The sequence below is a fragment of the Lampetra fluviatilis genome, chromosome 61 (genome assembly GCF_964198595.1).
Source record: "Lampetra fluviatilis chromosome 61, kcLamFluv1.1, whole genome shotgun sequence".
NCBI classification, from domain to species: domain Eukaryota; kingdom Metazoa; phylum Chordata; class Hyperoartia; order Petromyzontiformes; family Petromyzontidae; genus Lampetra; species Lampetra fluviatilis.
Genome location: NC_136335.1, coordinates 1,443,441 through 1,466,881, shown reverse-complemented (window position 1 = coordinate 1,466,881; position 23,441 = coordinate 1,443,441). Strand labels below are relative to the sequence as shown.

General features: G+C 53.4%; 1 protein-coding gene across 1 annotated transcript in view; it reads right to left on the bottom strand.

The window, feature by feature from the left end:
* Window positions 1-7,496: 7,496 nt before the first annotated feature.
* GARNL3 (GTPase activating Rap/RanGAP domain like 3) overlaps window positions 7,497-23,441 on the bottom strand; it is an 88,922-nt gene continuing 72,977 nt past the window's right edge. Inside the window, exons 16-27 of the mRNA XM_078881380.1 lie at window positions 21,021-21,132; window positions 20,007-20,105; window positions 19,011-19,127; window positions 18,710-18,861; window positions 17,068-17,226; window positions 16,169-16,235; window positions 15,761-15,868; window positions 14,693-14,811; window positions 13,182-13,314; window positions 12,835-13,074; window positions 11,486-11,606; window positions 7,497-10,851 (exon numbers count right to left, since the gene is read on the bottom strand). Coding sequence (XP_078737506.1) covers window positions 10,551-10,851; window positions 11,486-11,606; window positions 12,835-13,074; window positions 13,182-13,314; window positions 14,693-14,811; window positions 15,761-15,868; window positions 16,169-16,235; window positions 17,068-17,226; window positions 18,710-18,861; window positions 19,011-19,127; window positions 20,007-20,105; window positions 21,021-21,132 — 1,728 coding nt within the window. The 3' untranslated portion in view covers window positions 7,497-10,550. The remainder of the gene's footprint in view (window positions 10,852-11,485; window positions 11,607-12,834; window positions 13,075-13,181; window positions 13,315-14,692; window positions 14,812-15,760; window positions 15,869-16,168; window positions 16,236-17,067; window positions 17,227-18,709; window positions 18,862-19,010; window positions 19,128-20,006; window positions 20,106-21,020; window positions 21,133-23,441) is intronic.

Sequence of the window (23,441 nt, the reverse complement as noted above, 5' to 3'; positions counted from 1 at the left end):
ACTGTGCCAACTTGCTGTATTTTAGCCGCCCGGCGCTACGCTCGTTGTTGTGAGCGTCGCTCCTCTGCCCTCCGTTGTTATTCGAGGGCGACTGCCTCCAACACACAAAGGCAAAGATATAGCCTTAACAGACTGTAGGGGCAAGTGTTGTTAGCGAGCACCTATGAAGGTCGGCACGGCACACGAGGGGGTGGGTGGCCAGCACCACGCCCGACCGCCTTTGTCTCCCCAGTGTCGATATTTACTACACACCGCACCAGGTACTCATTTGAGGCTGAGTTGACCCAGGGCAGGCCCAGGACCGATTCAGAAAATCGCCACCAGTGTTGGGCGCGAGCGGCCATTACTGGTGACGTCACACACCACCACCACCACCACCACCACCCACACCACCCACGCAACCCGCCCGGAACCGCTCGCGACCGCCCGCAACTGCCCGGAACCGCCCGGAACCGCCTGCGACCGCCCGGAACCGCCCGTGACCGCCCGGAACCACCTGCGTGGCCGTGGAGGGGGGAGGGGGTGGATTAAAAACGTCGCGGGGTTACGAATGCGACGACCAATCCCGTCGTAGCCAACGTTGGGCCAATATTGGTATGTGGTCCCATCAACGTTGGCATGGGGTCGGACACAACGTTGGTACAACGTTGGCATGTGGTCGCATCAACGTTGGCATGGGGTCGGACCAACGTTGGTACAACATTGTTATGTGGTCGCATCAACGTTGGCATGGGGTCGGACCAACGTTGGTACAACATTGGCATGTGGTCGGATCAACGTTGGCATGGGGTCGGACCAACGTTGGTACAACTTTGGTATGTGGTCGCATCAACGTTGGCATGGGGTCGGATCAACGTTGGCATGGGGTCGGACACAACGTTGGTACAACGTTGGCATGTGGTCGCATCAACGTTGGCATGGGGTCGGACCAACGTTGGTACAACATTGTTATGTGGTCGCATCAACGTTGGCATGGGGTCGGACCAACGTTGGTACAACATTGGCATGTGGTCGGATCAACGTTGGCATGGGGTCGGACCAACGTTGGTACAACTTTGGTATGTGGTCGCATCAACGTTGGCATGGGGTCGGATCAACGTTGGCATGGGGTCGGACACAACGTTGGTACAACGTTGGCCTGTGGTCGCATCAACGTTGGCATGGGGTCGGATCAACGTTGGCATGGGGTCGGACACAACGTTGGTACAACGTTGGCATGTGGTCGCATCAACGTTGGCATGGGGTCGGATCAACGTTGGCATGGGGTCGGTCCAACATTGCACCAGCATCGACCGGACGGTCCACTCACCCCCTCCCTCCATGCGCCCATCCGTGGTCTACCCGGCAGCGGAAACGGTTTCACAGCGGGCCACTCGATCGGCAAGTGACCCGGGGTGCGCTAAGTTGTGGAGGCTACGGCCGTCTCTTCCGAGAGGTGAGAGAGTGGGCCAAAAGCGCGCTCGTTAGCAGGCCGTTGCAGGGGTTGCGCCTTCACCCTTCACCTATGCGGCTGAATGGATTTGAAATCATCGTCAACATCAACATCATCGTTATTATCATCATTACTGCTGTCGTAATCAACATCACCACCACCACTCACCACTGTTACCATCACAAAGACACCATAGTTACCATAGGGACGTCACCACTATATGCACAGATTTCCACTTAAAAGATTTAACAGTAACTTCGTCATAAGTATGGAGAATCCCACCCCGACCCATCCCGCGTTGCCAGTCTTCCCCCGTGTTACCAAGTAACCAAGTTAGACCCGCGAAAAACAAAGTTCGGTTCTCAAAATATTACGGACAAGCGAACGCGACGGTGTCAATGTAACTCATTCTCTGCATGACAGAGGTTCTGCATTTTGGTACCGTGCTGGTTTACAATCAATAATTAATCAAAATAATACTAAATACTTTATATACACATATACCGGTATGTACACAACGTGAAGTCAAAGGCGGTTTAAAGACGAGCCACACATCCCGAGCCGAGCCAGCACGGTATGGGCGGTTTTTCCACTGGCTCGTTGCTGAGCCGAGCCAGAACCAAACCGTGATGGACCCGGGCCTCACAAGACGACATTTGAATCTTGGCTTTGGGGCCAAGCAGGGCAGGAACGTGGGCTAATTATGCATTCTAAACTAAACTTTCCTTTACTATTAGACATCTCCTTTACCAGTGGCAAAATATAGTAATAGGTTTTTACCCTTTCAACTGGTACATCAGAGTTGTTTGTTTTTGTTTGCATTTTGACTACTTGTGTTGTGGTTATTGCAAACATGATGCCTTGTATAAAGGTGTCAGTTTTTGTACCAGTTGAAAGGGTAAAAACCTATTACTATATTTTTCCACTGGTAAAGGAGATGTCTCATAGTGTAAATGCTTACCCCGAGCTCTCAATACTCTGATAGTGCGCTGTTTTTGAGTTGTACGCCTTTTGGCGTCATCTGGTCTAACACCAATGGAGACTAGGCTCTAGGAAAAGCTGTCTCGGGTGTGGACCAATCAACTTCAAGGACAGTGCACATTATCATCATCATCATCATCAGAGTTGTTTCTTTTTGTTTGCATTTTGACTGCTCGTGTTGTGGTTATTGCAAACATGATGCCTTGTATAAAGGTGTCAGTTGTTGTACCAGTTGAAAGGGTGAAAACCTATTACTATAAACTTTTCTTTATTTTTTCCAGGTAAGGCGCACTGGGCGACATATCTATTTTTTTGAAGCGACCTTGCCAGGCACGATAGCTCAACGAAGTGGCTCATCATCACGTGGAAATGTATAGCAGCCAAATACTCAAAACGCGTGTTCATTCTAGATGTGGAGGGAAAAACCAGAGGACCCGGTGAAAAATCGACACGACCACAGGCAGAGAGAGACACCGCAAACTCCAAATATACAGCAGCAGGCGTCAGGGTCGGGATCGAACCCACGACCTCCTGTACACCAGGCGAGGTAGTTAACATCTCATAGCCACCGTGTGGTTAGAGTCCGGGATCGAATCCACGACCTCCTGTACACCAGGCGAGGTAGTTAACATCTCATAGCCACCGTGACGTTAGGGTTCGGGATCGAATCCACGACCTCCTGTACACCAGGCGAGGTAGTTAACATCTCATAGCCACCGTGACATTAGGGTTCGGGATCGAATCCACGACCTCCTGTACACCAGGCGAGGTAGTTAACATCTCATAGCCACCGTGACGTTAGGGTCCGGGATCGAATCCACGACCTCCTGTACACCAGGCGAGGTAGTTAACATCTCCTAGTCACCGTGGTGCCCACGCCTCAGCGGTGTGACCCAAAGTCAGGCAGGAACCCAAAAGTGAGGCTTTCCCGGGTAGGCAAGCACAATGGTAACAACTGCAATAGCAATACACATAGTAATTATCAGTGGCGTAGTAACAGCATTATCAGTGGCGTAGTAACGGCATTATCAGTGGCATCGTAACTACATTATCAGTAGCGTAGTAACTACATTATCAGTGGCATCGTAACTACATTATCAGTGGCGTAGTAACTACATTATCAGTGGCGTAGTAACTACATTATCAGTGGCGTAGTTACTACATTATCAGTGGCGTAGTAACGACATTATCAGTGGCATCGTAACTACATTATCAGTGGCGTAGTAACTACCTTATCAGTGGCGTAGTAACGACATTATCAGTGGCGTAGTAACGACATTAGCAGTGGCGTAGTAACGACATTATCAGTGGCGTAGTAACGACATTATCAGTGGCATAGTAACGACATTATCAGTGGCGTAGTAACGACATTATCAGTGGCGTAGTAACGACATTATCAGTGGCGTAGTAACGACATTATCAGTGGCGTAGTAACGACATTATCAGTGGCATAGTAACGACATTATCAGTGGCGTAGTAACTACATTATCAGTGGCGTAGTAACTACCTTATCAGTGGCGTAGTAACGACATTATCAGTGGCGTAGTAACTAGATTATCAGTGGTGTAGTAACTACATTATCAGTGGCATAGTAACTACATTATCAGTGGCATAGTAACGACATTAGCAGTGGCGTAGTAACGACATTATCAGTGGCGTAGTAACGACATTATCAGTGGCATAGTAACGACATTATCAGTGGCGTAGTAACTACATTATCAGTGGCGTAGTAATTACCTTATCAGTGGCGTAGTAACGACATTATCAGTGGTGTAGTAACTACATTATCAGTGGCGTAGTAACGACATTATCAGTGGCATCGTAACTACATTATCAGTGGCGTAGTAACTAGTAACTACATTATCAGTGGCGTAGTAACTACATTATCAGTGGTGTAGTAACTACATTATCAGTGGTGTAGTAACTACATTATCAGTGACGGCATTATCAGTGGCGTAGTTACTAGTCGGCCAGGTAGGACCCCCCAAGATTGTGATTGCCCCCAGTTCAGACGGAGTTTGCGGTGTCTCTTTCTCTCTGCCTCTCTCCACGTGGTCGCGTGGATTTTTCTCCGGGTCCTCTGGGTTTTCCCTCCGCATTTAGACTCAACATCACGGGGGCGGGTTCAGACGTGAGATGATTTGGCTGTTACTCTTTAGTAGCCACGTGATGATGATGATGATGATAACAAGCTCGCTTCGTGGAGTGACGTCATCCGTAATGGACCGGACTAATGAGAGTTGCGCAGCATCAAATGTTCTTACTTCGGGGCCGACCATAAATGACGTCACGCGATTTTTGACCCCCTCCCCCCATCGTCGCAAAAAGTCAGACCCCCCCCCCTCAAATATGACGTCACACAACTCTGGCCCCTCCCCCCCAAAAATAAAACATGCTTGAAATCGCTTTGAACTATTGTCATTGTAGTGCGTATTTAATGTGGCGCTGCACTCTGATGTTGTAGGAGAAAACATTTAATAAAAAGTCTATTTAATTAAGTAGAACGTGTTTGTCTATATTTATTTAAAGTTGCGTAACATTTTGATGTGACGTCACATTTCTCAACCCCCCCCCCACCTCGTCACACATCGTCACAAATGTCTGACCACCCCCTCCCCCCTAGGTGCGTGACGTCATTTATGGACGGCCCCTTAGTTTGAGTCGTTGAGCAGCGGGGCTGGGGGGGTCGAACTCGGGGTTGACGTGTCACTGCCCCCCCCCCCTGCCAAAAACAAACAAAGACAAAGCTCCCCCGTGTAGCCTTCACACACTGTTGGGGCAAGTGCCGTTAGCGTGCGGGGCCTACGAATGCCGGCACCGTGGCACACGCGGCGTCTGGGTGGCCAGCACCACGCCCGCGGCCGCCTTTGTCTCTCCCCGAGCGAGAGTTGAACTCTGCGCAGCGGTGCGAGCCGCTAACAGCTGCGCCACGGCTCCCCGCACAACAACAGCAGCAGCAGCAGCTTCTTGGTTCTTTCGGTAAAGTCATCACGTAGAATGGAAATAATAAAATAAAAAAAACATAATAAAATAATTCTCACGACGTTTTCGGCCACAACGCAAGCAGCCGTCCTCAGGTGGAGAGCAGGTCTGTCGAGAAGACAGAGTCTGAATGACACGCCCCAGGCTTGGAGCGACTATTTATGCTAGGATGGAGGGGGGAAGAGCGCCTTGACAAAATAATTTGCATATCAAGATGAATTTAGCATATTTATGGGAAATGCAGATATGCGATTAGTACTACTTGTGAAATGCGTAGGAGGACGGCTGCTTGCGTTGTGGCCGAAACGTCGTGAGAATTATTTTATTATGTTTTATTTTTATTATTTTATTATTTCCATTCTACGTGACTTTACCGAAAGAACCAAGAAGATGAATCCCTGCAGTCACGAAAGCTTTAAATCGAAACAACAGCAGCAACCGCCATTCGCCACTAAGTGGCGGTGACGACACCACGACGCTTGTGCCAGGCTAGGTGCACGTTGAGGCTACCACGTGAAGTGTCGAACGCCCGCTGGCACGAGGTCACGGGGCAGACCCAGCAGGTGCCACGGGTCGACTGACGCGCACACACGCGCACACGTGTACCAGGATTTAATAATAAATACAAAAACACATCCACGACACATCGATGTATTCCTTAACCCCCCTCCCCAGCTCAAACTAAATTGCATACGAAAGTCAAAGATGTAGTTTCTTAGTTTTGCTTTCGTTAAAAAAAAAGACGACGATTATTTTGTTCCGACAGTTTTGCTCCCTTCCAGCGAACGGGTGTGTGTCTGTTGTTGTTGTTGTTTGTCATTGTTGTTGTTGTCGTTGTTTTTCATCGTTGTTGTTGTCGTCATTATTTGTCGTTGTCGTCGTCGTCGTTGTTTTTTGATTAAATATGAAAAAAAATCAAACGCCGGCGGTGTTTTGTTTGTTTGCTCTGCATAGCAACGCGGGTGAGCGGGTGGGTGAGCGGGGGAGCGGGTGGGTGGGCGAGCGGGTGAACGAGCGGGTGAGCGGGCGGGTGAGCGAGCGGTTGAGCGGGTGGGTGGGCGACCGGGTGAGCGAGCGGGTGAGCGGGCGGGTGGGCGAGTGGGTGGGTGAGCGGGTGGGTGAGCGGGGGAGCGGTTGGGTGAGTGAGCGGGTGGGTGAGCAGGTGGGTGAGCGGGGGAGCGGGTGGGTGGGCGAGCGGGTGAGCGAGTGGGTGAGCAGGCAGGTGAGGGGGTGGGTGAGCAGGTGTGTGAGTGAGTGAGCGGGCGGGTGAGTGGGTGATTGAGCGAGCGGGCGAGCGGGTGAGCGAACGGGTGAGCAGGTGGGTGAGCGGGTGGGTGAGCGTGTGAGCAGGCGGGTGAGTGAGCGGGTGAGTGAGCGGGTGAGCGGGCGGGTGAGCAGGCGGGTGAGCAGGTGGGTGAGCGAGCGGGTGAGCGGGCGGGTGAGCGGGCGGGTGAGCAGGCGGGTGAGCGGGTGAGTGAGCGGGTGAGCGGGCGGGCCCTGGGGCAGGAAGCTACTAGAAAAAACGAAACCAAAACTATTGGGGGGAGGGCATCATCCAGTAGTAGAATGACCACGCCTGACGGTGATGATGGTGGTGATGGTGGTGATGTCTTGGTTGGAGGTCATCATCCAGCAGTGGATTAACCACGGCGACGAAGATGACGACGGGACAGTAACTGCGAGTGGTGGCGCCGTGGTTGGCTCACGGTGCCAGCAAACCCACGGGCAAAGAAACCCCAGGACAGGGTGAAGTATGACCACACGAACCATTTAAAAAACCGGCACGGCCTGCTGATAGGACCCACTCAACACTACCCATAAACTCAACACTGCCCATAGACTCAACACTACCCATAGACTCAACGCTGCCCATAGACTCAACACTGCCCATAGACTCAACACTGCCCATAGACTCAACACTGCCCATAGACTCAACACTGCCCATAGACTCAACACTGCCCGTAGACTCAACACTACCCGTAGACTCAACACTGCCCATAGACTCAACACTGCCCGTAGACTCAACACTGCCCATAGACTCAACACTGCCCATAGACTCAACACTGCCCATAGACTCAACACTGCCCATAGACTCAACACTACCCATAGACTCAACACTGCCCATAGACTCAACACTACCCATAGACTCAACACTGCCCATAGACTCAACACTGCCCATAGACTAACACTGCCCATAGACTCAACACTACCCATAGACTCAACACTGCCCATACACTCAACACTGCCCATAGACTCAACACTACCCATAGACTCAACACTGCCCATAGACTCAACACTGCCCATAGACTCAACACTGCCCATAGACTCAACACTGCCCATAGACTCAACACTACCCATAGACTCAACACTCCCCATAGACTCAACACTACCCATAGACTCAACACTGCCCATAGACTCAACACTGCCCATAGACTAACACTGCCCATAGACTCAACACTACCCATAGACTCAACACTGCCCATACACTCAACACTGCCCATAGACTCAACACTACCCATAGACTCAACACTGCCCATAGACTCAACACTGCCCATAGACTCAACACTGCCCATAGACTCAACACTACCCATAGACTCAACACTGCCCATAGACTCAACACTACCCATATACTCAACACTGCCCATAGACTCAACACTACCCATAGACTCAACACTACCCATATACTCAACACTGCCCATAGACTCAACACTACCCATAGACTCAACACTGCCCATAGACTCAACACTACCCATCGACTCAACACTACCCATAGACACAACACTGCCCATAGACTCAACACTACCCATAGACTCAACACTACCCATAGACTCAACACTGCCCATAGACTCAACACTGCCCATAGACTCAACACTGCCCATAGACGCAACACTACCCATAGACTCAACACTACCCATAAACTCACGTTTGCACAACTGAAAGGCGTGAGCCGCGGCAGTTCAAATCCAAAAACCCATCCGCGTCGTCATCCCGTCGAGGGCAGGCAAAGTGGGACACGCGCCGTGCGATGACTGAGAGAAACAAAGTGCGAGCGTTGGGGTTAACCGAGGTGGTAAACGGCACCCGCCGGCGGGGTCGGTGGCAAGTCGCTCGGGTACAGCCCCAGGGGCTTCGGAAAGCGAGAGGCATCTGGGAGGGAATTGAACTCGGGGGCCAAAGCTTCGTCAAGGTGATCATCGTCAAAGTGATCATCGTCAAAGTGATCATCGTCAAAGTGATCATCATCTCGATTTAAAGCTTTCGTGACTGCAGCGATTCATCTTCTTGGTTCTTTCGGTAAAGTCACGGAGAAGGAAAATAATAAAATGATAACAAATAAAACATAATAAAATAATTCTCACGACGTTTCGGCCACAACGCAAGCAGCCGTCATCAGGTGGAGAACAGACCTGTTGAGTCTATGAAGACGGCTGCTTGCGTTGTGGCCGAAACGTCGTGAGAATTACTTTATAATGTTTTATTTGTATTATTTTATTATTTTCCTTCTACGTGACTTTACCGAAAGAACCAAGAAGGTGATCGTCATCGTCGTCGTCGTAGGCGGCGGCCATGGTCTTTCTACTGCTGGATGAAGGATTTTCCCAAGCGCTAAGGCTGGGGAAGCGGGGTGGGGGGAGAAGGGGGATTTGGGCAAGATATCTGTCCATACTTCACCGCTCTGGTGAGTGTGTGATCTGGTGGAGACGCAATGAGCACGTGCACACAGACACAGAGATGGCAGTGGAGAAATAATTGAAATCGTGGCACTGCGATGATGATGACGATTATGACATCACGATCATGACATCATGACGGAGACGTCATCACCATGACGTCATCATCACTACGTCATCATCACGATGTCATTATGATGACGACATCGTCGTGATGTCATAATCACGATGATGACATCACGGCGATGACGTCACGACGACGATGACATCGTCACCATGAATAACAACACTGACCCCCAGCTCTCTGCGATCTGGCTCCTCTGATTTAATTTATGCAAATTTTATTCAAATTGTCTCGCCCACGTTGGCGTGATACATTTGAAACGGCTCTTCCTTGCACGTTTGGCAATTAACGTCACTAATTAACAAGATGTCTCCCCACCACCCCCCGTAAGAGCCAAAGCCAGTGCCTCATTTCAAAATCCATCCTTCCTTATCGTAGTCTAAACCTCTGCACAGGATTACAGGGGGGGGGGGCAAATCCAGGGTTACAATAACACCGTAGCATTGCTAGGGGTAAGCAAACCTCGTACCCGAGTGGTAGTACACGCCGGGTCAACCCATCACGGTTTACCCCCCGTATTCTTACGCAGGGAAAGAGTTTTCAGGTCCGTACGGGCGTACGGACGTTTCAGTACGGGCAAAAGTTTTTTGTCCATTTGTTTGTGTTTCTCCCTTTGTGATGATGGGACTTTGTGGGGTGAACGTTGAGATTCACGATGGGCTATGGGGTGATCAACAAGCTCTGAATTGGTCTGTGATAATGCGGGCACCGATAATGGGTTGACAGGTATGTCCGCACCTAATGACGACAGTCCCATATTGCAAGCCCGGACCGCCTGCATTGAGCGATCGACCTTTGGCCACGCCGGTGGGGTCGCTTTGCCACTGTGCGGCAGCCGCGCCTGGTGCATGGACCCAGCGCCAATGGGGAGGGAGGGGTGAAAGAGGTGCGGCTATCGTCATCATCGTCGTCATCATCTTCATTGTCGTCATCATCGTGGTCATTATCATTGTTATTGTCGTCGTCATCGTCATCATCGTCGTCATCATTATCATCGTTTTCATCATCGTGGTCATTATCATTGTTATTGTCATCGTCATGATCATCATCGTCGTCGTCATCATCGTCGTCATCATTTTCATCGTTGTCATCATCGTGGTCATTATCATTGTTATTGTCATCGTCATCATTTTCATCGTCGTCATCATCGTGGTCATTATCATTGTTATTGTCATCGTCATCATTTTCATCGTCGTCATCATCGTGGTCATTATCATTGTTATTGTCATCGTCAAAGTCGTCATCATCATTGTCGTCATCATCGTCGTCATCATTATCATCGTTGTCACCATCGTCATCATCATCGTTGTCATCATCGTCGTCATCATCATCACCATCATCACCATCACCGCCGCCGCCATCACTTGAGATCGACGTCGTCTCCCTCGTCGAGCGACGCCGACAGGCGGAAGGGGCTCGACGGTTCGGCTCCCCCGGGGGGCCGCGGCCTCCTCCTGCCGCGCGCCGCGGCCACGCACGCCGTGGCCAGGCCGGCGACCGCCGCCGCGTCCGACGCGACCGACACGCACGCCGCCATCACGCCGACGACGTCGCCGCCATCGCCGGTGCCGATGCCGTCCGCCTCCTGCGACGCGCCGGACGAAAGGGGCGGCTCCGTGCCCCCCGACGAGGAGGACGACTCGAAGCTGCGAGATGTGAACCTGGGGGTGGAGTGGGGTGGGTGGATATGGGTGAAAAGAGCTTCCTTGCTCATCGGATTCACGCTTCAACACACCGGTGGGGCTAAAGCAGTGAACTATTTTGTCTTTTGTCAACGTGACACTTTGTTTGCTGATCGACCGTGTCGGGTGGTGGAGGGTTACGACACATTAATAAATAACGCGATCTAAACCCAAAAAACGTTGATTATGAGTCTATTTAGTCTATACGGGGGATCTTTGTATTTGTGTGTAATAGGTGACAAAGGTGACAAAGACAAAAATACCCCGTATAGCATTAACAGACTGTAGGGGCAAGTGCTGTTAGCGAGCACCTATGAAAGCCGGAATGGTATACGAGGGGGTGGGTAGCACCACGCCCGACCGCCTTTGTCCCCCCAGTGGCGATGTTTACACACCCCACCGGGTACTCATTTGAGGCCGAGTCGACCTAGGGGAGACCCAGGACCGGTTCAGATAATCGTCACCGGTGTTGGCTGTGAGCGGGAATCGAACCCGTGTCGCCAGGTTCATAGCGCAGCGTAGCGCTAACCGCTACACCACCGCTCCCCACACACAATAGGTGACACACGCACACATACACACACGGTGAATCGCATGCGTCTGTGTTAGTCACCTGTCGCTGCTGGTTGACCGTGGGGGGCACGCTCTCTCCCCGGAGGGGCCCCCCCCCCGGGGCCACCTTTGCTTCCCGCTTGCAGCGTCCCCTCGGGCCTGCGGGAGATCTTCAGAGAGGCCTGCACACCGCGTTGGTGACCGTTCATCAGAGGTCGCAACCGGGTACCCGATACCCGTACCCTACCCGATACCCGGCTACCCGTACCCGGCCAGGTACGGGTACGGGTAGCCGTTTGCGACCCTGGTGCGGCCGGGTACGAGTACGGGTAGGCCGTGAGTCACTGGTGAGTCACCGTTTGTCACTCATTTCAAGTAGGGGTACGGGTAGGGAACGGGTACCCGTACCCGGCCGGGTACGGGTACGAGTAAGAAATCAATACCCGCTTGCGACCTCTGCCGTTCATTACCATTGCCGCTGCTGTTGTTGTTGGTGTCGTTGCGCTTGTTGACCCGGGAAATGCCTCGCTTTTTTGGATTCCTGCCTGACTTTGGGTCACTCTGCTGAACCGTGGGCGCCGCGGTGGCTAGGAGATGTTAACTACCTCGCCTGGTCTACAGGAGGTCTTGGGTTCGATCCCGACCCTGACGCCTGCTGTATATTTGGAGTTTCTCTCTCTCTCTCATCATCATCATCACGGTGGGTAGGAGATGTTAACTACCTCGCCTGGTGTACAGGAGGTCGTGGGTTCGATCCCGACCCTGACGCCTGCTGCTGCATATTTGGAGTTTGCGTCTCTCTCCCTGTGGTCGTGTGGATTTTTCTCGGAGTCCTCCGGTTTTTCCCTCTCCATTTAAAATAAACGTGACGTCCATTCACCCCCCCAGTCTTCCATCCGTCTAGTAGTCCAATCATCCATCCGGTTGTCCATTCACCCACCCAGTCGTCCATTCACCCACCCAGTCCTCCATCCGTCTAGTCGTCCATTCACCCATTTAGTCGTCCATTCATCCACCCAGTCGTCCATTCACCCATCTAGTCGTCCATTCACCCACCCAGTCGTCCATTCATCCACCCAGTCGTCCATTCACCCATATAGTCGACCATTCACCCATCCAGTCGTCCATTCACCCATCTAGTCGTCCATTCATCCACCCAGTCATCCATTCACCCATCTAGTCGTCCATTCACCCATCTAGTCGTCCATTCACCCATCTAGTCGTCCATTCACCCACCCAGTCGTCCATTCACCCATCCAGTCGTCCATTAATCCGTCCTCTCCTCCATTCACCTCTCCACTCGCCCCACCCATCCGTCTAGTCATCCACTTGTCCATTCCCCCGTCCTCTCGTCCACCGCAAACCGCCCACCCATCCACCCATCCACTCCTCCACCCGCCCCGAGCTCACCCAGCAGCTCCCTGCGAGTGCGCGTCGCGATCTCCTTGATCTCCATTCGCGTCGATGGCAGGGAGTGCGACGCCGGGATGGGGGGCGGCTGGGCGGCCCCCCCGCCCCCCCCGCCCCCGCCGGGGGCCGCCTGTGGGCTAGTGGCCACGGCCACCAGGGGTGACTTCAAGGGCCTTTCGATGCTCCTCCCCACCAGGTTGCTGAGAGGGATCTTGTAGATGTGACGCGGCTGATGCTCCCCTGTGGCGGGCGGGAGGGGGGTGGAGGGACATCATCATCGTCGTCAGCAGTGCGAGCGGCAGCGTGGCGCGTGGTCACGTGACCGCTGACCCGAGGGCCGTCCTCACCGTCCTGCGACAGGGCGGGCGGCAGCGCCGGCTCCTCGTCGCCGGGAGGCGTCTGCGGCGTGGTGACGGCGCTGTGCTCCGTGGAGCAGCGCCGCGACGTCACCAGGCCCGACGCCATGAAGAAGATGTCCGACTGGCGTCACGCACAGCGTCACACGCACAGCGTCATACACACAGTGTCACGCACAGCGTCACACACGCACAGCGTCACACACACAGCGTCATACACAGCGGCACAGACACAGCGTCACACACACAGCGGCACACACAGCGTCACACACACAGCGTCGCACACACAGCATCACACGCACAGCGTCACACACGCAGCGTCACACACACAGCATCATACACAGTGGCACACACAGCGTCACACACACAGCATCACACACAGTGTCACACACACAGCGTCACGCACACAGTCACACACACATCGTCACACACACAGCGTCATACAGCATCATACAGCATCACACAGAGTCATCACAGTGTCACACACAGCGTCACACACACAGCGTCACACACACAGTCACACACAGCGTCACACACACAGCGTCACACACACAGCATCACACACACAGCGTCACACACACAGCATCATACACACAGCGTCACGCACACAGCATCATACATAGCGTCATACAGCATCATACATCAACACACAGCATAATCACACAGCGTCACAGAGCATCATAAAGCATCATACATCAACACACAGCGTCACACACAGCGTCACACACGCAGCATCATACACAGCGGCACACACAGCGTCACACACACAGCGTCACACACACAGCGTCACACACAGCGTCACACACACAGCATCACACACACAGCGTCACACACACAGCGTCACACACAGCGTCACACACACAGCGTCACACACACAGCATCGCACACACAGTCACGCACAGTGTCACACACGCAGCGTCACACACACAGCATCACACACACAGCATCACACACATAGTCACACACAGCGTCACACACACAGCGTCACACACACAGCATCACACACACAGTCACACACAGCGTCACACACGCAGCGTCACACACACAGCATCACACACACAGCATCACACACACAGTCACACACAGCGTCACACACGCAGCGTCACACACACAGCATCACACACACAGCGTTACACACGCACAGCGTCACACACACATCGTCACACACACAGCGTCACACACACAGTCACACACAGCGTCACACACACAGCGTCATACAGCATCATACAGCATTACTCAGCGTCACACACAGCGTCACAGCGCATCATAAAGCATTATATATCAACACACAGCGTCACACACAGCGGCACACAGCAACACAGAGCGTCACACACACAGCATCACACACAGTCACACACAGCGTCATACATCAACACACAGCATCACACACACAGCGACACACACAGCATCACACACAGCGTCACACACAGCGTCACACACAGCGTCACACACACAGCATCACACACAGCGTCACACACACAGCGTCACACAGCGTCACACACCCGTGACGAGATGAGGCTCAGGTCTGGCACGATGGTGGTGTGGACGAGGTTGCCGTTGACCACGAGCCGGATCTCGATGGAGTCGATGGTGAACGCCAGAATATACGGGAACGCGCAAACTACATGCACAGACACACACACACAGAGGCAAAGGTCCCCCGTGTAGCCTTAGCAGACTGCTGGGGCAAGTGCTGTCAGAGAGCAGCACCTGTGAAGGCTACCGGCACTGTGGCACACGAGGGGGTGGGTGGCCAGCACCACGCCCGGCCGCCTTTGTCTCCCCAGTGGCGATGTTTACTACACAGCACCAGGTACTATTTTGAGGCTCCTGAAGAAGGTCCAACTTGCATGCGTGAGCGAAACGTCGGACAATGACGAGGGCTGGGTGAGGTGAAGTCGTGGGCTGGGTGAAGTGAATCCGTGGGCTGGGTGAGGTGAAATTGTGGGCTGGGTGAAGTGAAATTGTGGGCTGAGTGAAGTGAATCCGTGGGCTGGGTGAGGTTAAATTGTGGGCTGGGTGAAGTGAATCCGTGGGCTGGGTGAAGTGAAATTGTAGGCTGGGTGAAGTGAATCCGTGGGCTGGGTGAGGTGAAGTTGTGGGCTGGGTGAGGTGAAATTGTGGGCTGGGTGAAGTTAATCCGTGGGCTGGGTGAGGTGAAGTTGTGGGCTGAGTGAAGTTAATTTGTGGGCTGGGTGAAGTGAATTCGTGGGCTGGGTGAAGTGAATTCGTGGGCTGGGTGAGGTGAAGTTGTGGGCTGGGTGAAGTGAAATTGTGGGCTGGGTGAAGTGAATTTGTCGGCTGGGTGAAGTGAAATTGTGGGCTGGGTGAAATGAATTTGTGGGCTGGGTGACGTGAAGTCGTATGCTGGGTGAGGTGAATTTGTGGGCTGGGTGAAGTGAATTTGTGGGCTGGGTGACGTGAATCGGTGGGCTGGGTGAAGTGAATTCGTGGGCTGGATGAAGTGAATTCGTGGGCTGGGTGAAGTGAATCCGTGGGCTGGGTGAAGTGAATCCGTGGGCTGGGTGATGTTAATTTGTGGGCCACGTTGTTGCCGCTGGTGCCCTCACCGATGGCGCTGGGCAGCTGGTTCCACGTGAAGTGGTAGTCCGAGGCGGAGGACTGGAGCTGCGGCGAGTTCCCGTTGAAGGGCAGCACCTTCTTGTAAAAGCAGGTGTCTGCAAAGACAAAGGTGCCCCGTGTGGCTCTGGGGGCAAGTGCTGCTCGCAAAGCGGCACCTGTGAAGGCCGGCGTGGAAACACGAGGGGGTGGGTGATGATGATGGTGATGGTGATGATGGTGATGATGATGGTGATGATGATGGTGATGGTGGTGGTGATGATGGTGATGATGATGATGGTGATGATGATGGTGATGATGATGATAATGGTGATGATGATGGTGATGATGGTGATGATGGTGATGATGATGGTGATGATGATGGTGGTGATGATGATGATGATGGAGGAGGAACTCACAGTTGAAGCAGATGAGCAAGCCAGCTTCGCCATCCTCGTAGAGATCAATCGCGGCGACGAAGTTCACCTGGGAGAGACGCACAGTGGCACTCAGCGTCGATGAGGTCGAAAATAATGAGGATGATGGCGGCGGCGATGACGATGACGGCGATGACGATGATGATCATTGTGACGATGATGATGACGATGATGACGATGATGATGATCATTGTAACGATGATGATGACGATGATGACGATGATGATCATTGTGACGATGATGATGACGGTGATGACGATGATGATCATTGTGACGATGATGATGACGATGATGACGATGATGATCATTGTGACGATGATGATGACGATGATGACGATGATGACGATGACAAGGATGATGACGATGATGACGATGATGATGATGATGATGACAAGGATGATGACGATGATGATGATGATGACGATGATGATCATTGTGACGATGATGATGACGATGATGACGATGATGATGATGACGATGTTGCGCAGGCGGTGGTGATCAAGGTGATGGCAGTGATTGATGGTGGCTATGATGGTGGTGATGGCGATGGTGGTGATGGTGGTGATGGTGGTGATGGTGGTGATGGCAGTGATGGTATTGATGGTGGTGGTGGTGGTGATGGCAGTGATGGTGGTGATGGTGTTGATGGTGGTGGTGACGGTGGTGATGGTGGCGGTGGTGGTGGTGGTGGTGGTGGTGATGGTGGTGGTGGTGACGGTGCTGATGGTGGTGGTGGTGGTGACGGTGTTGATGGTGACGGTGGTGATTGCGGTGATGGCGGTGATGGTGGCTGTGATGGTGGTGATGGTGACGTTGCTGACGGCGGTGGTGATGGTGTTGATGGTGGTGGTGACGGTGGTGACGGTGGCGGTGTGCCTCACCTTGCTGGCGTCCACGGTGTGCAGGCGGTGGCACTCCCCGGTGCTCTCGCTGACGAGGTCGAACTGGTGGCGGTAGGCCACGCACAGCACGTTGTCGTTCTCGCCCGTGGGGCCGTCCACCAGCGTCAGCACCAGCGGCGTGTCCGACAGACAGATCTCCTGGACGGCCGACATTGTCGTCGTCAACATCGTTAACATCATCATCATCATCACAGGAGGAGGAGGAGGAGTGTCTGACAGACAGATTTCCTGGACGGTCGACATCGTCATTGACAACGTCCTCAACATCATCATCATCATCATCAGAGGAGGAGGAGTGTCGGACAGACAGATATCCTGGACGGTCGACATCGTCGTCGACATCGTCGTCAACATCGTTAACATTATCATCATCAGAGGAGGAGGAGTGTCGGACAGACAGATCTCCTGGACGGTCGACATCGTCGTCGTCAACGTCATTGTCAACATGATTGTCAACGTCATTGTCAACATGATCGTCAGCATCTTCATCATCAAGGTCGTCGTCAATATCGTTAACATTATCATCATCATCATCATCAACATCGTCAACATCATCAACATCATAGGAGAAGGAGGAGTGCCCAAAGGACAGATCTCCTGGTCGGTACATCGACAACGTTGTCGTCAACATCGTTAACATCATCATCATCATCATCAGAGGAGTATTGTCTAACAGACAGATCTCCTGGACGGTCGACATCGTCTTCGACATCGTCATTGTCAACATGATCGTCAGCATCTTCATCAACATCGTCGTCGTCAACATCGTTAACATCATCATCATCATCATCATCAGAGGAGGAGTGTCGGACAGACATATCTCCTGGACGGTCGACATCATCGTCGTCAACGTCATTGTCAACATGATCGTCAGCATCTTCATCATCAACGTCGTCGTCAACATCGTTAACATCATCATCATCAACATCGTTAACATCATCAACATCATCAACATCAGAGGAGGAGGAGTGTCTAACAGACAGATGTCCTGGACGGTACATCGTCAACATCATCAACATCATCAATATCATCAACATCGTCAACATCATCAACATCGTCAACATCATCAACATCGTCAACATCGTCAACATCATCAACATTATCAACATCAACATCATCAACATCGTCAACATCATCAACATCATCAACATCATCAACATCATCAACATCATCAACATCGTCAACATCAGAGGAGAAGGAGGAGTGCCCAACGGACAGATCTCCTGGTCGGTACATCAACAACGTCGTTGTCAACATCGTCAACATTATCATCATCAGAGGAGGAGTGTCTAACAGACAGATGTCCTGGACGGTACATCGTCAACATCATCAACATCATCAACATCGTCAACATCGTCAACATCATCATTATCTCCATAGAGCGGCTGCACTCTCCCGTAGCCACTCAGTACTCCGCTATACTACAGGACAGTACTACAGGACAGTACTCTGACTAACTCACCCGTATGTACTGGAACTCCGCTACGCTACAGGACAGTACTACAGGACAGTACTACAGGACAGTACTACAGGACAGTGCTCTGACTAACTCACCCGTATCTACTCAGCACTCCGCTACGCTACAGGACAGTACTGCAGGGCAGTACTCTGACTAACTCACCCGTATGTACTGGAACTCCTCGACGGGCGAGGCGGCCGTCACGCCGCCGGGCGGCCGCCTCCACGTGGCGAGCAGCAGCTTGTAGCGTGTCGCGCTCACCACGCGCAGGGTGCCCGCCGCACTGTGTGTGTTCACGGCGTACAGGTGGCAGCCTGCACGCACGCACGTACACACACACACGCACGCACATTCGTGCGAATGTGCGTGCGTGTGTGCGCGTGTGTGTATGTTCGTGCGAACGTGGGTGTGTGCGTGCCTGTGTGTGTGTGTGCCCTCTCCCACCCCCCCGCCCCCCCCCAACCTTTGGTCTTCTCCAGCTTGTGCTCGCGGCACTCGACGCGTCCGAGCACCGCGGCCTGCTCCTCCACCGACTTCCAGACGGCCGACAGGCGGAACACAAACACACGTGACTCCTTGCCTGTGACGCATGCGCACGCGGACACGCCCACACACACACAAACACGTGACTCCTTGCATGTGACGCACGCGCACGCGGACACGCCCACACACACACACACGTGACACCTTGCCTGTGACGCACGCGCACGGACACGCCCACACACACACACACGTGACTCCTTGCCTGTGACGCACGTGCACGCGGACACGCCCTCACACACACGTGACTCCTTGCCTGTGACACACGCACGCGGACACGCCCACACACACACACACGTGACTTCTTGCCTGTGACGCACGCGCACGCGGACACGCCCCCAATACCTGCAGCCATAATGCAAACAAAAAACAAAACTCTGACCTCCTGCACATTATCAGAGTTATGTTTTGTGTTTGCATTATGACTGCAGGTATTGTGGTCTATGTAAACATGACTCCTTGTAAAAAAAGGTGTCAGTTTTGTTGCCAGATAGAAGGGTAAAAAACCACTTATCATATTTTTACTGGCAAATGAGATTCCAATGGTGTAAATGCTTACCCAGAGCTCTCATACTCTGATGGTGCATTGCCTTTGAGTTGTGCGCCTTTTGGCGTCATCTGGTCCAACACCATGTGAGACTAGGCTCTAAGGAAAGCTGTCTCGGGTGTGGACCAATCAACTTCAAGGACAGTGCATACATTATCAGAGTTGTGTTTTTTGTTTGCATTGTGACTGCAGGTATTGTGGTCTATGCAAACATGACTCCTTGTAAAAAAAGGTGTCAGTTTTGTTGCCAGATGGAAGGGTAAAAAAAACAATTATCATATTTTTTACTGGCAAATGAGGTTCCAATGGAGCTCGTCAAATAGTTCACAGTTAGTGTGTCCATGGCGTGTCCGTGGCGTGGCGCCCCCTCACCCTTCTCGTTGCGTAGCACCAGCATGTCCAGCGCCTCGATCACGTTCATCTGGCGCACGGAGAAGCTGCGGTCCAGCACGGGCAGCGGCGGCTGTCCCTCTGGGGGGGCGAGGGGAGCGCGGCAGCGTTAGGGAGGCTCCCAACGACGCCCGGGTCACGAGGAAGGGGGATTAGCGGCGTCGGCTCTGTCTGTCCGTGCGTGTAACGCGGGGGGGTTGCGGTGACGTGGGGGTCATGGTTACGTGGGGGGGTCGCGGTCACGTGGGGGTCACGGTCACGTGGGTGTCACGGTGATGCGGAGGGTCGCGGTGACATGGGGGTCATGGTAACGTGGGGGGTCACGGTCACGTGAGGATCACGGTCACGTGGGGGTCACGGTAATGTGCGGGTCGCGGTAACTCCTATTGAGGTGATCTGATACGAGTGACTAAGGTGTTAACGCATTGGCTCTGGCGATGGTGGTGGTGGCGGTGACGGTAGCGGTGGTGATGGTAGCGGTGACGGTAGTGACGGCGGTAGTGACGGTAGCAGCGTTGGTGACGGTGGCGGTGGTGGTGATGGTATTGACGGTAGCGGTGGTGGCGGTGGTGACGGTAGCGGTGGCGGTGGTGGTGACGGTGGCGGTGGTGGTGATGGTATTGACGGTAGTGGTGGTGGCGGTGGTGACGGTAGCGGTGGCGGTGGTGGTGACGGTGGCGGTGGTGGTGATGGTATTGACGGTAGCGGTGGTGGCGGTGGTGACGGTAGCGGTGGTGGCGGTGGTGAAGGTGGCGGTGGTGGTGATGGTATTGACGGTAGCGGTGGTGGCGGTGGTGACGGTAGCGGTGGCGGTGGTGGCAGTAGCGGTAGTGACGGTAGCGGTGGTGGTGATGGTAGCGGTGGCGGTAGTGACGGCGGTGGCGATGGTAGCGGTGGTGGTGATGGTAGCGGTGGCGATGGCGGTGGTGACGGTAGCGGTGGTGACGGTGACGGTGGCGATGGCGGTGGCGTCGAGCCGTCCCCGCCGCCGCGTACCGTGGAGGAGCAGGACGCCGGCCTCGGTGGAGACGAGCAGCCCACCCCGCCACGAGTCGGCGCAGTACACCTCGTACGGGAAGTTCTGCCCGTAGCACTGCGGCTCCCAGGGCTGCGGGAGGCAAGCGCATCAATGAACGCAGGCCGACCAATGTTCGTCAGAGGTCGCAACCGGGTACCCGATACCCGTACCCTACCCGATACCTGGCTACCCGTACCCGGCCGGGTACGGGTACCCGTTTGCGACCCTGGTGCGGCCGGGTACGGCTACGGGTAGGCCGTGAGTCACTGGTGAGTAACTGTTTGTCACTCATTTCCAAACGTCTTGTCTCTTCTCACAATTCAAGTTCTTAGAATCAAGCCATCCCAGAGGTCGCAATCGGGTACCCGTAAAAGTACCCTACCCGATAGCTGGCCGGGAACGGGTAGCCGGGTATCGGGTAGGGTACGGGTACAGGTACCCGTTTGCGACCTTGGTGCGGCCGGGTACGGGTACGGGTAAGGAATCAAAACCCGTTTGCGACCTCTGCCGTTCGTCCGGCACAACGCGGGACCATCACCCGGCCGCCTTCCCGCTGCGTCTGCGAAGAAGGAGACCGGATGCACGCGCGGAGAAAGTGCTCGGGGGGCTTTCCAACGTTGTCACCCGAGAGACGTTCGCGAAAGACGCGTCAGGCCACGGGTAACACATTCGGGTGATTCTCGTTCATCTTCGTTCGTTTTTCGCGAGGCGCGTGACGGGTTACCCAGGCAAACTGTGGAGCCCTCAACGCAACGTTGAGGCGGTAGGTCAAGGTTAGGTCAAGGTTAGGTCAAGGTTAGGTTATGCCACTGCCCCCCCCCCCCCCCATAGAGGGGCTACCCTCTGTGGGGGTGGAGGGCCGGTCCGTCAGCGGCATCGGGAGCAAGATGCCTGCAGGGGCCGCGCCACAGCCACACCCGTGTCCATCTACCAGGGGCACGAGATCATGTTCCACGTGTCCACCATGCTCCCGTACTCCAAGGACAACCGACAGCAGGTACACACACTGACACAGCTACTACACACACTGACACAGCTACTACACACACTGACACAGCTGTTACACACACTGACACAGCTGCTACACACACTGACACAGCTACTACACACACTGACACAGCTACACACACTGACACAGCTACACACACTGACACAGCAGGTACACACACTGACACAGCTACTACTCACACTGACACAGCTGCTACACACACTGACACAGCTACACACACTGATACAGCTGCTACACACACTGACACAGCTACTACACACACTGACACAGCAGGTACACACACTGACACAGCAGCTACTCACACTGACACAGCTGTTACACACTGACACAGCTGCTACACACACTGACACAGCAGGTACACACACTGACACAGCAGGTACACACACTGACACAGCTACTACACACACTGACACAGCTACTACACACACTGACACAGCAGGTACACACACTGACACAGCTACTACACACACTGACACAGCTGCTACACACACTGACACAGCTGCTACACACACTGACACAGCTACTACACACACTGACACAGCTACTACACACACTGACACAGCTACTACTCAAACTGACACAGCTGCTACATACACTGACACAGCTACACACACTGACACAGCAGGTACACACACTGACACAGCTACTACACACACTGACACAGCTGCTACACACACTGACACAGCTACACACACTGACACAGCTACTACACACACTGACACAGCTACTACACACACTGACACAGCTGCTACACACACTGACACAGCTACTACACACACTGACACAGCTGCTACACACACGGACACAGCTGCTACACACACTGACACAGCTACACACACTGACACAGCTACACACACTGACACAGCATGTACACACACTGACACAGCTGCTACACACACTGACACAGCTACTACACACACTGACACAGCTACACACACTGACACAGCTGCTACACACACTGACACAGCAGGTACACACACTGACACAGCTACTACACACACTGACACAGCAGGTACACACACTGACACAGCTGCTACACACACTGACACAGCTACTACACACACTGACACAGCAGGTACACACACTGACACAGCTGCTACACACTGACACAGCTACTACACACACTGACACAGCAGGTACACACACTGACACAGCTGCTACACACTGACACAGCTACTACACACTGACACAGCTACTACACACACTGACACAGCTACTACACACACTGACACAGCTATTCGCTTGGTGATGTTCATTCAGACGCTGTATTTCCGACAGTCCTGTTCTTCACCTGAGTGAGCGTGAGTAAGTGAGCCTGAGTGAGTGAGTGAGCGTGAGTGAGTGAGTGTGAGTGAGTGAGTGAGCGTGACTGAGTGAGAGAGTGAGCGTG